This window comes from Homarus americanus, unplaced genomic scaffold (assembly GCF_018991925.1).
Source record: "Homarus americanus isolate GMGI-L3 unplaced genomic scaffold, GMGI_Hamer_2.0 scaffold24523, whole genome shotgun sequence".
In the NCBI taxonomy this organism is placed as follows: Eukaryota; Metazoa; Arthropoda; class Malacostraca; order Decapoda; family Nephropidae; genus Homarus; species Homarus americanus.
The window spans coordinates 5709418-5723496 of record NW_024744357.1 but is presented as its reverse complement, the minus strand read 5'-3'; the positions used below and the strand labels follow the sequence as shown (position 1 = coordinate 5723496).

The 14079-nt window shown below is 35.3% G+C and overlaps 1 protein-coding gene across 1 annotated transcript; it reads right to left on the bottom strand.

Moving 5' to 3' along the window:
* Positions 1-2060: 2060 nt before the first annotated feature.
* LOC121877715 (bolA-like protein 3) lies at positions 2061-6256 on the bottom strand. Its single transcript, XM_042383559.1, has 4 exons — positions 6167-6256; positions 4711-4825; positions 4395-4483; positions 2061-2575 (listed from the first exon to the last, which is right to left on the bottom strand). The coding sequence occupies exons 1-4, from the start codon at positions 6218-6220 to the stop codon at positions 2507-2509; spliced, it is 327 nt and encodes a 108-aa protein (XP_042239493.1). The 5' UTR covers positions 6221-6256; the 3' UTR covers positions 2061-2506.
* Positions 6257-14079: the final 7823 nt, after the last annotated feature.

Genomic DNA, 14079 nt, shown 5'->3' with positions numbered 1-14079 from the left:
TGACATATGAATTTATTTAGTCAAGATTCAAACAGTAGAAACATACATATGTAAACATTTACCTAGAAATGAATACTGTACTTAGAACATTATGAAGGGGTAAACAAGATATAGGTAATAATAAGAAATACAGAAATATGGAGATATGGAAGGGAGACAATAAGGGAGAGTACCAGATGAAGAAACCTTTGAAGGCTTCAGAAATGGATGCTAGGAGGGAGAAGGAAAGACTAAGGAGATAAGAGAATGGGGTAAAGGATACTGTACACAAGTAGTTAAGATATCCAGGAAGCTGCAGTGTTTCAATACTGTACCAGCTGAAACTGACATTCATTGGTATATGGGGACGTCACAGCAGTAAGAGTTAATGGATGTGATCGAGTGAAAGGAGTCTATTTACGCTCTTAATTTTGGCCACCTTATACCATATCAGAAGAAGACATTAAAAATAAAAATAAATAATAACAATTTCTGTCAGACAATCTCGTTCAAACTGCCTCATTGTTTACTGTTGTTCTACACTTGCACAGTTTAGGTATTGATAATAGTATACCTCCACAGTGTATGTACACCCTATAGGTACTTGCATTGTCTATACACATGCTGAACTGTTTCCCTACATAGTCTATATACTGTACTGTACTATACTGTACTGTACTGTAATGTACTGTACTGTACTGTACTATAATGTACTGTACTATAAATACCAAACAAACTGGAAACCGGTATGAAGATTTTATTGAATAAATTTATTACTGTTATCATTATTACAGTATTATTATTACATTATTACACAGTAGTTCCCAAATTTTAGTTGCTAGCAGATCAGACTTGGCAGTTTGGTAAAGTTTATGACTACTGCACTGTACACTAACACATAAGTTCAGTCATCATATGTATGAATTATACAGTACATCACCTCAAAGTATACTGTAGTAAGTACTGTACCTGGTCATGTTATATACTGTACACAATCTAACCCTCACCAGTACCTGTAGTACAGTGGAGGCATCAACTCCTTACTCATTAAAAACATTTAAGTTATAGTCTTCGACGTATGAGGTGGATCCATGATGTAGAATTCTCTATCCAAATGCCTCGTCGAGTGTACAAAGCCTTTAATGGAGGAAGTTTGAACCACAAGTGATGGAAACTCTCACTATTCTTCCGTGACAATGTCTTGATGACCAGAGAACCAACATCACCTCATATCTCACATCACCTACAGTATCAATGTGAACTTGAGTAACTCCCCAATACAGTAGTGTCTGGCTACAGTATGCAGTATAAGATTCACACATATTAACTCACACAATAAACAATCATCTACATTGTCTTTAGGATATATTATCAGTGCATAAACAACTTGTACTAGAGTGTTCTTTATTTACAGCCAAAACAATTAGTAAATATACTCCCAAACCTTTAACAATATATAGCTACAGTCATAAAACTTTTCTTCATATCTACAGTGTTCACATGAGTACAGTGGTCCCTCGGTTAACGAGCACAATTCGTTCCAGAAGGTTGCTCGTTAACCGAAACCATTGTTTCAATGGGTTTTTGGGTAATTGGTTCCAGCTCACCGAAAATTACATACAAACTAAAAATAAATGCAATAAAGTACACTTACTTTGAGGTGTGCATGTAGAAGGCTCCTGGTTGATGATGATGGGAATTAGAATGAGGGTGGAGGAGAAGGGAGAAGAGAAGGCATTGGGGTGGAAGAGAAGTCACCCCATGCAGCCATTTCACCCATAAAATTTTAGTTCACTTGGTGTAATTCAAGATTATTTTCTTTAAATCAACATTGCACTGCGCTATATATTATCAATATGTAAAATATATTTCAAAATGATCAATAATTTGACTGGAAACACAGAAAAAAAAGCATTTATGTTGAAGAGTCTCAAACAAGATGTTCCTTCCTCTGAACTGGTAAACAAACTGACGCCAAGCTTGGTGTGTTGAGTGGCTGTTTGGCGTGCAAAAAACTAGTTTCCTGTACTTCAATTATGTTCAATAATTGTTAAAATTACTAAAAATTTGAATATAAGACTTTTAAAATTATTGAATAGTACAATCTTCTTGATATTTACTAAAATGGTAAGGAGTTTAAGCCCTAAAACCGATTACTATATTGGCGGACTAATACTACAGCTGGTGGGCAGCCAAATGCAGGCGAAAACATGGGAACAATTTTTAAGGAATTCGTTAACCGAGGGTTTGCTCGTTAACCGAAGTGAAGAAACTTATGGAAGGTAATTAATTAACCGAAATTTCGCTAACCGAGGCGCTCGTTAACCGAGGGATCACTGTACAATGAGTCAGGAAAACGAACAAAGTCTACACAAATTTAGTATTCTGGGTTATGATTCCAATAACATAATTCATAGTAAATGTTTTTGTGTTACTAGTCACTGTTACATTAGTTACTTGTTAATACCTGAAACAGCTGCTATGGGAACATGTGAATACAAGCTTCTAATTGCTAATAAATAAGCAGCTATGTTTCATCAGGCATGGAGGTTGTGATACGCAGTCCGTGCATGTCCTTTATTTCAGCTTTCAGGGTCTGTAAAAACAACAGATATAATAACATTACTCAAAAGCAATTAGTTATCATTTTTATTATTATTATTGGAACATGCGGATGACTTGTCTGGCACAAAATATGGACTGGAGATTCTAAACTTAATTTTTCTTTACGTTAAATTACAAAATGATTAATATAACGACAGGTCAACCTTGATTTATGGATACTTAAAGACATGAAGAAAAAATTATCCATAGCAGCAATTAACTGGACGAAAATTCCAGAGTTATGTTAGTTGATCATCACACAGGAAGATGGTGAGGTGCTGACACAGGCACTTAACATGGTACATTTTAGGGAGCACATGTACTATGTTTAGTGAATGTAATATCCCCCATAAGGAAGTAATAGATGAAAGGAAAGCATGTGTACACAAGGCGGATCCAGAAAATTCCAATATTTTTTCTTTAATGCAGTATTGTATGCAGGCATTTTGTATCATAAAAAGTATTCACTATTGACCTCAGAATATCTCATAATATCAAGTGCACATGACTTCAAAATGGCCTCAAAATGCCCATGATATTGGTCATATTTCAAAATATTTTCAGGTATATATATATATATATATATATATATATATATATATATATATATATATATATATATGTATGTATGTAATGTATGTATGTATGTATGTATGTATGTATGTATGTATGTATATATTGTATGTATGTATGTATGTATGTAGTAATAGCATGTATGTATGTATGTATGTGTATGTGTGTGTATGTATGTATGTATGTGTGTATGTATGTGTGTACATGTATGTGTGGCATGTGTGTGTGTGTGTGTGTGTGTATGTGTGTGTGTGTGTGTGTGTGTATGTGTGTGTGTGTGTGTATGTGTGTGTGTATGTATGTATGTATGTATATATATATATATATATATATATATATATATATATATATATATATATATATATATATATATATATATATATATATATATATATATATATATATATATATATATATATATATATATACAATCAACACCTCACCCTGCCAGGATTCGAACCCACTGCCCACGAGCCCATGACTGTGACCGCGGGACGCTACCTCTGAACCACCAGGATACTAAAAGCAGTCCTCGAGTCTATTATATTTCAAACAAAGCCTGTTCAGCGAGCTTATGGCGCCGTGAACCTCTAATGGGGACTACCCGTATCACGTAGGTGGTCAGAGTAGCGTTTTACCAAATCCGGCTTCAAAACACGAGGATCATAGATATTTCATTAACCCAATAAGATAAGCGTTCCCGGTCTGATGCGTGGGCTGTAGGTTCGAATCCTGGCGGGGTGAGGTGTTGATTATATGTAGAAGTCTCGTGCTTTATTGGGCTATTAGAGTATATATATATATATATATATATATATATATATATATATATATATATATATATATATATATATATATATATATATATATATATATATATATATATATATATATATATATATATATATATATATGCCATAGCTGAGTTTCCCTTCTCACCTCCACCCTCAGTGCGATCCAACATCACGTTAACCCCACAGAGGCTTCACATAATAATGGACCCTCGATATAACAGACATTCATCTCTATATAGTTCATTAGATGGAGGCTTCACATCTAACAGACCCTCAGTATAATTTACTTTCTTCTCCATATAGTCCATTAAATAAGAGGTCTCACTGTGTGTGTACTGTATCTTGAGGTGAAGTATTTTAATGTTCTCTCAATTTATCTTCCCTAGACACAGTACTGTACAGGATGTTGTAAACTATATAACTAAATACATTTTCCTGACCCACCTCAGTTATGAGTTTGTGCTGTTTCACTCTGGATAGTCCTTTAAAGTCCGATGCTTCTACCCAAACTTCATACATGGATCCACAACCACCTGTGACAGAAGAGTAACATCATTCAACAGTCAACTAATGAAAGGCATCAGTCAAAAAACAACAATACAGCGACAACTTCTTTTGAACCCCTTCACTACGGGGACGCCAGACGATTTCATTCATCTCGGAGGCGACCACAAACATAAGGGGTTAAGAGTAACATATAGCGACCTATTTTTTACCAATATTTTAGATCTTAACTTCTGCTCCATAATTATAATCTTACCAGATATGTCTTGGACTTCCACAGCAGATGCTTGAGGGAATCGTTGTCTCAGCAGGTCAGTCAGTTTGGCCTCCCCATCAACGGTGGCAGAATCACTAAACCATCGCACAGTTCCCTATCAAACAACAAAAGACTATATGAAGACAGCTCTGATTCGTCTACAGTACAGTGTCCCATATGTATAGGAAGGGTTAAATTTACAGTTACCATAATAAATATAGGAGAAAATAAATATATGTTTTTACTATTTTGAATGTTTCACAGACATTAATAACAAAGCTACATATTCTGTTTTATTCAGTAAAATACAGTATACAGAACGGCTGGATAATTCGCGGATTTTTATTTCGCGGTCCTCTATTATTTGCGGAAGACACCCTGGATGTACCCAAGAATGTCTGCAGCTAGTTTGAAAGTTGCCGGCATATTCGCAGCCGGGACAGGGAGCCATTAGTTCTAGAGACAGTAATTTACTTTACCTGTCTTTGTGTCTCTAATGTTGAAAATTGGAAACCTGCGGACAGCCAATGGACAAATATTAACCACCGTCTGTCCTCAAACGCAAGAAGATTGTTAGCATCCTCTCTTGTGAACACCGAGGAAAAGAAACTGTTCAACGCCTCCGCCTTGTTCTGGTTAGAACCTGCCTAACTACCATCTTCAAGCCTCAGGTCCGACACTCCTCCGTATTCGCACTTTTAATTTCGACTTTGCGTAGTATGGTCTTTATTATGATATTAAAAATAGGTTTTTCATATGTATTTTGATGAGTTTCGAACGAATTTCATATTCATTTCCACCAGAAATCACGTGTTTTTTTAGATCACCCCCCATCACAATCATAACGGAAAAAGTTGGATTATTTTAGAATAAATAACAAATTATATTACCAACCAACCAAGTAAACCTAACCTATCAACATAAGAACAAAAGAATGGAGGAAACTGCAGCGGACCTATTGGTCCCTACTGGGCAGCCCTAACCAGGAGGCCTGAGCAGGGGGTCAGACCACCTCCGCTGTAGGCAAACAAATCATGGCAAAACTTGTCACTGAGCTTAAGTAATAATCATGAAAAATTAATATCTCGGTCATCCTTAATTTCCGGTGGAAATGTCATAAAAGAAAAACGTCTTAGAATTGTGTAGACATTACGTGATACACATTTTTAATACAGAAATAAACACCGATGTGATACTATAAATTCACCGTTTTCTTCAATACATGTTTTACATTAGGTGGTTGCATAACATAACCTAGACCAGTCATCAATAATTACCCTAAAATGTCCTTAAGTTACTGATTAACCTGACCTGACACCAGGTTTTACCAAAACTGTAGTCGAGAAATCTCTTTCTATCCAAAATTTTTGTAAAAGTTTGTCAATAAAACTTAATTAAGCCATTATAGAGTTATCATTTAATCAAAACTGAAGATAAATTCAGTTTGTTACTATACCTGAAGCCTGGAGAGTGTGTTAAGTGGCAGCTTTAGTCTCCGGTACACCGCCATCACACCTCTCACCCGACACACTAGTTCCTCGTGCACCTATGGCCATAATAAACAACCATAAATTAATAAAATATTCATTCTGTGCTCATTTTATAATATATGAAAATGTCAATTTGGTTATTTTCGATTAAATTTGTCAACTTAAGAAAAAACAATATATATATACAGTATATGTTAACAGAGTGGCCAGCCTCACAAGAGAGTAACGAGGCGGCCTGAGTATAACTTACCATTACAGTAAATAATATAATTAATTCCTTATACAGTAATTTTAAACAACATTTTCATATGCAACACATATATTAAGGACAATGCAAGCTGCATATTTAGGCATTTTAGCAGTTATAAAGTCTTCTTTCTATTATTACATATCTATTGTCCTGTTTTCCAGTTATATATCATTATTAATCCCTGTACAGGTGTACTGTACTGTACATGTTGCTTAATGTTTTAGATGATCACTTGAGGGTTCCTGGAGTGAAAATTAGGGAATACCTTGATGACTTTATTTAATAATCTCGACTTAAACCTAAGGCTGATACATATTAGTATATCGTGCAGTCTACAAAGATATCTTTAGTCTTACTCAACCTAACTTTAGAACATAAGAATAGAGGAAACTGCAGCGGGCCTACTGGCCCTTACTGGGCAGTCCCATTTACCGGTACACCCAACCCCTATCGGTCTGACTAACTACCCAAATGTAGCCAAATATAGCCGGAATGAAGTCAAATAATGGTCCTAGATGAATAAATCGGACTGCCAATCACTTCTCGACTAGTATTTGGTGTCAGAAAGTCACAAAAAATTGGAAAACTTACTTTAATCTGAGTTAATAGATCAAGTGCATGTACCTAATCTCACCTAACCTAACCTAACCTAACCTAATCTAACCTAACCTAACACAACACAACTCAGATTAAATTAAGTTTACCAATTTTTTTTTACTTTATGAAACCAAATAATAATCGAGAAGTGATTCACAGCCCGAATTACGCTTGTACGACCATCATTACCGTGACTCATCATTACTCCTAAATCTTTCTCACAATCGGATATCTCTCTAACATCGTTGTTCATCTGATATCTGGTTTCTGTTTACAGTAAGTATCGAACAGTACAGTACCTAGCTACATACAAGTACTTTTAACTCTTCAACATGGTGTGCCACTTTTAATATTTGATAGAGCCAGCTCCAGTACTCAACTACAAGGCAACACAAGAGGTTAATATTCATCCTGAACTGTAAAACATCAGCATTTTGTTACAATAGCTTCTCATGTCAAGCAAAAGTCTGAATTTACAGGAACTTGGGGGTCTAAATTCCATTGGTTGGCATTGCTGTGCAGTACTTTTTCCAGTACAGGTACTGTTTAGGTGAACGTGATAACTCACTTTAAGCAGATGCTCCACCCCACCTGGGTTATGTCTGGCATAAATATATGACAAAAGAAGGATAGGAAAATAACAACTAAGTAGAATCTTGTATATTTACATATAAATAAAAGCAGTAGGTTCACAACCTCTTAATCTTTGTATGATCAAGAAATAAGTAGATGATTTTTTACATAATGGTTGACCACGTGAAACAAAGAGATGCTGTGTGGGGTTAATCTATGGTTTTGATTCTGGTTTATTTATAGCTGGACAATGTTTGTGTTGGAGCAACTTGCATCATTATTCATTTTTTCACTCACCTTTTTTTATTATACAACTTACAACTGTAACAATTTAAACAAGAATTTACATTTTTTACAAGTGACTGACACCAAAACAATTTAATAAACCCCAGAGCTTCCCATGAAGTGTTGATCAAGACAGGAGATGGTCCTATCCAGTGTTATCAAGGTACAGTACAGTAGAATATAAAACTAGTTAAACAGTGATGGCTCCATCACAACAGTGACCAGGTAGACCCTCAACCCTGGTGGTCGAGGAGACACACCACATGGTCGAGGAAGAGAATAATCTGGTGCTTTGTAAAACTTCAGGAGGAGGTGGGGGAGTTGGTCTATTATACAGTGGAAAAATATACATACACATGCTGCATTAGCAAAATACATATGACACATGGTAAGGCCTTCACTCCAACCCATGGTAGAGAAAAAAATAAACTAAATTGAGGAAAAACTTGGATTAGTGACACAGATAAGGGGGAAATAATCTGGAATGTAGAGTCTTGGTGACGACAGCTCAGCTGGCCTTGGGTCTGACACACTCCTAGTACTGTACTGTACTGTGCAGTAATTAATGAAAAACCCACCAACAAAGTTCAAAGCAAAATACACAATTTTGTTTTATTCTTTTAGCAACAACTATGTGTGATTTCAGTTTCAAGAAAAAAAAGCTTGCATGCTAGCATTATGAAATGTGTTTAACAACTATATTGTGACCTAAATTGAATGGTACCACAGTAAATGAGAGGGAGTATTAAAGGTAAGGTGTCCCTCCAGCCAGCTGCTCTGCGTCACACCTCCTTCTCATACACCTCACCGTTCATTACCTCATAAATAAAATAAACAGTACTCTTATATGTTACAAGAAACATACTAAGAACTTGGTAAAATATTTTTTACACAAAGTCCATGTACAATTACAATATCCAGTTACCTACTGAAGATTTAAAAAATACACCTTCTAATATATGACAATGTAAGGCTGTGGTTACTTAGTCAGTAAAATCACTGGAAAAGAAGAGTTTTATATGTTTATCACAACACACCCACAGAACAAAGATGCGTCAGCTTGCGATGGTCAATATAGTGTCCTTCCTCTCAACCTTAATCCAACGGGCCGATCCATTTTCATACACATCTCATGGCAAATGTCTTCAATCTACGTCCATTGATTACGTCTTCTAATGCTGTCCAACGTTTCACGTGCAAAATATACTCCTACAACCCCATCACAGTCTGTTGTCTCATGATAAATGAGTTATAAAATTAATCAATTTACATTTCTAAAGTTAAGAACACTTAATAAGAGAATTATTGTCTCATATTGTTTATATTTATGACAGGTGAGAGGCAAGTCTAAGTGTGTATCTTATGTTGTCATAACCTTTAAGTGTATGATGCTCTTGGTTCAATATAAAGTAAATCATTTTAATTGTCATCAAATGTCTGGTGTTAATAATACAATACACTTTATTAAGTCAGCTACAACAGTTTCACCAAAAATATTTTGAGTAGAAGACTGAAAGTAGAAAACCTAAGTTTATAGAAAACAGATTTTTCTGATACGTTCCCAGCAGCACTGTGTGTATGGTCCTCCCGGGGGAACCTAACACGACATCCCAACAAAAACATCATAAGGACATTTCCCCATTCTTCATTTTATTACAACTTGGCATTTTGTAACCCTCAGCTACTTTTTATTATTGTTTTCTTAACATTTTCTAATTGTCAACTTAATTTTGGAACATTATCTTGACACTTACACCAAACCGTATTTGTTCATAAACTTCTCTAGTCACTTAACAATTAAGAATAATGTTGGTGATAAAATAGTGTTATTTGTCTGTTTACACTTGCAGCCCAACTGCACACTTAAATTACTTCTATACAAAATCTTATTTCTGGAACTGGTAGAAAGGAATGCATCAGTGTAGCATATTGCGGTTGCAAATATCAAAATTTATTGGCCTCGTTCCTGCAACTGGCAGAGAGGAATGTATCAACATATTGTCATTGTAATTATATGTGCATATTAATGATACAGTTATGCCTGCCCAGGCCCAGAACTTCATCTTGAACATCACCAGTTTGATATGATACTGTACTGTTCCACCACACCAAGATGAAGGTGCCTGTCCTGGAGGGGAACACCTGTAATACTCATTGGATATACAGAACAGTACCAGATTTTTTTTTCTTTTTTAGACTTTGTAAAAATATGTCCACCACTGTGAGTGGTGGTGAATGTATTAAGTTGTATGTGAAAAATGTATTTTCATATTACTGTAGATCATACTTTTGTAATATTACTTTAGTGGAAATCATAATATCAATTAAGTAAAAAATCACATGTACCCGGTATGTACAACACACTTGTTTCACTTCACACTACAGTAGTAAAGGTTTTAAACCTTTACTTGAGGCAGTTTACTTTCCCTTTACTGCTGCTGTCATAACAATAAATCAAACATTATCTCAGTCAAAATTAATTAACTTCAAATGCTGTTTAATGATGGTCATGAGGAGGTTGTGTTTATGGTAACAATAAATTTATCATCACAAGCTGTCTCATACAACGATGACCTCGACACTAAAGACCTACGAGATACAGTATATTGTACACTACACTATTACATTTTTTCCTCATTATACTGTACGTAATGTGGAAGGCTTTTGTATGGAAGATTTCCTTGTTTTATATATTAACAGCTACAGTACTTCATCATTGTTTCTTTAGTGAGTTCAAACCTAAAGTCTCACATTAAACTACAATGCACTGATAAAACTTTATCTTTTGTGGTGTAAAAAATAATTGGGCTGGCAACCTGACAAAACAAAGTTGTGTAGTCAGGGATCAGTATGGTACATACACCATCCATCTGTGATCAGGATGGTACATACACCATACATTCTGGGATTAGGATGACACTTACAAGCAAGCAATCATGGAGTGGGATGGCATATAGATTTGCCAATCAGAAACTGGGATGGTACATAGACCAGCCAATCAGGAATAATGTCATGAATCCCATCCTGTCAACAACCTAACTGACACTGCAGACTTGCTCCTGTGATACAACTTCTTATGTGTAGTATTAACAGTACCAACAGCAGTGCACCAACACACACACACACACCACAACCCAACTTAAAAGTCAAATATCTGTATAATCTCTTCTTGAAAAAAATCACTCCAGATTTATATTAAGTAACAAATTTAGCTGCCTTACCATACCACTTAATGTACTATACAATCTCACATTACTCACACACAAGTTATCATTCTTCAACTATCTATGACATTGTGTCGGCCCAAACACACAACTGGAACACATCACAAACTCATATTAACAAATGGTAATCTTTAACTCACACAAGCCGATAAAGACCACAATGTATCATCCTGATAGATTTGCAAATTTTCTGGTAGATTTCTCTCTCTTTTTCTTTTTTTTCAAAGCCATACATTGCGAGGGTCAGGAGATATCTTCACTTGGTTATGGTATAGAGTGGAGCTGACAGGCAAACACACTATGCTCACATATAGTAACTGGTGAAGAAGTTAAAAGTGGGCAGACCCATCAACAGGTCAACCAATTATATTACTGGTAAAATAGATTGCACACCTGAACAAAATATTGAATGGAGACAGTTTTATTGACTGACATGAGTCATCTTACATTTACTTTTATAACTTTTGTTGTTGCAATGAACATTCGACTTAAATGAAGGAATTATACTGAACACACACACACATACAAACACACACGCATGCACACACTGATTACCATATACCCTCCACTGCATATACTGTACGCATCATCTTCAATTCTCTGTCTTAGTTACAGTTATCAACAATGAAAAATTCTTTAATATTATACTACAGTTTTCACTACAAAGAGGATAACTACAGTACAATACAGTACAGTACAGTACAGTAGTTTTTCATGTAGTTCCTCAATAATTACAATAACATGATTTATGATTTAAACAAGATATCAGTAGATTCTACTCAACTATAAAGTAATTGGTAAGATACTTATTAATTCTGAAAATTTGTTAAATGTAAAATAATTACAGACAAATAAAATTCCTTCAGAGACTCTGCACTTGATTGTGTTGTTGACACAATATACTGTACGGAAATCATCCTGAGCCTCAGGTCTACCAACACTGGCTGGAGAGTTAAAAAAAAAACCTCAATGACACTAATTTCAATTTTACTCCATAAAACAGTGTGTGGGGGAGGATGATCCATGAGTTCAGCAGCAGTGGCTACAAGAAACAATCATACACCTTTTACATTCATTCATTTAATAGAAATATTTGCAACACTAGTGAGAGATTGTTTCTCTTATCAACTGTCTCTATTCTTAACAGGGTTGGTTGAACTAGAGCAAATCATTCACTGAGACTAACAATGAATGAGGTACTGTAAGTCGACCATACAGTACAGTTTGTGATGATGATGGTTACATTTAACAAAATTTTTACCTCTAAACAACAACTACCTGTATTTGATTAATGGATTATTGTTCTTTATTATTGAACATATACTGTGGAGTTTCAGTAATATAGACAGGGTACAGTACTGTATCTACCTGTAGTCTAAACATCACACCAACACACAATAAGACCATGATGAGAGATGTTATGTAGTGTGTTGCTGGAGAGACACAATGCACTGCACGGCTCTTACACCTCAAGTCGCCACCAATAGCTGTGTTGAGCTTCTGTGATAAAACACTCAAGAGACAAATAAAACCAAGTAACTGTAATGGTGTCCGGTGCAAGATTCTTCAAGCTAATGGTTTCCTGTGCAGTTAAAAATCCAGTTAATGGTTTCATGTGCAAGTAAAATCATTAATGAGAATTACTGTACTTCTTATCACTGACTTCTTAATATGCTTTGTGTTGGCACATTAGTTATTTTGATTTACTGACTAGCCAATCCATCAGGACTAACACACCTTTGGAAGCTTTCTCCAAAACTGACCACAATATTGATTCTTACTAAACATTAATAAGTTCCAAATAAAATCTATAAAAAGTCATGTCCGACCAAAACAACAAATTGGTGTTTGCTGTATTTTTTTTTTAATAAAGCATTATGGTATTTCCTTTGATGTCCCGAAGTAAGTCAATGTACAGTCAACTACTAAAGTCTATTCACCTCTCCCCCTGAGCCACCAACCCTGAGATTGAGACTCTTGAATCCGAAGCAGTAGACCGATACATTATCTGTCCATAAATGCCTCGGATTCATGAGTCTGAATCTCTGGGTTGGTGGTTCAGGGGGAGAGGTGAACAGACTTTAGTACTGCAGTTTAGAGTGCTGAAGTTTTATATGTCTCTATACTGTGAACAAATTATTAAAAATGTCTTGAATAATTAGTTGGATATGATACCTGAAGGCTTAGTTTACCTCCCGCAGTTTTAGACCAACAGTGTATCATTTAGACCAATAAGTGTATCATTTAGACCAACAGTGTATCATTTAGACCAACAGTGTATCATTTAGACCAACAGTGTATCATTTAGACCAACAGTGTATCATTTAGACCAACAGTGTATCATTTAGACCAACAGTGTATCATTTAGACCAACAGTGTATCATTTAGACCAATAAGTGTATCATTTAGACCAACAGTGTGTCATTTAGACCAATAGTGCATCATTTAGACCAACAGTGTATCATTTAGACCAACAGTGTATCATTTAGACCAACAGTGTATCATTTAGACCAATAAGTGTATCATTTAGACCAACAGTGTATCATTTAGACCAATAAGTGTATCATTTAGACCAATAGTGTATCATTTTTGACCAAGAGTGTATCATTTAGACCAACAGCAGTATCATTTAGACCAATAAGTGTATCATGTAGACCAACAGTGTATCATTTAGACCAACAGTGTATCATTTAGACCAACAGTGTATCATTTAGACCAACAGTGTATCATTTAGACCAATAAGTGTATCATTTAGACCAACAGTGTATCATTTAGACCAATAAGTGTATCATTTAGACCAATAAGTGTATCATTTAGACCAAGAGTGTATCATTTAGACCAAGAGTGTATCATTTAGACCAACAGTGTATCATTTAGACCAACAGTGTATCATTTAGACCAATAAGTGTATCATTTAGACCAATAAGTGTATCATTTAGACCAATAAGTG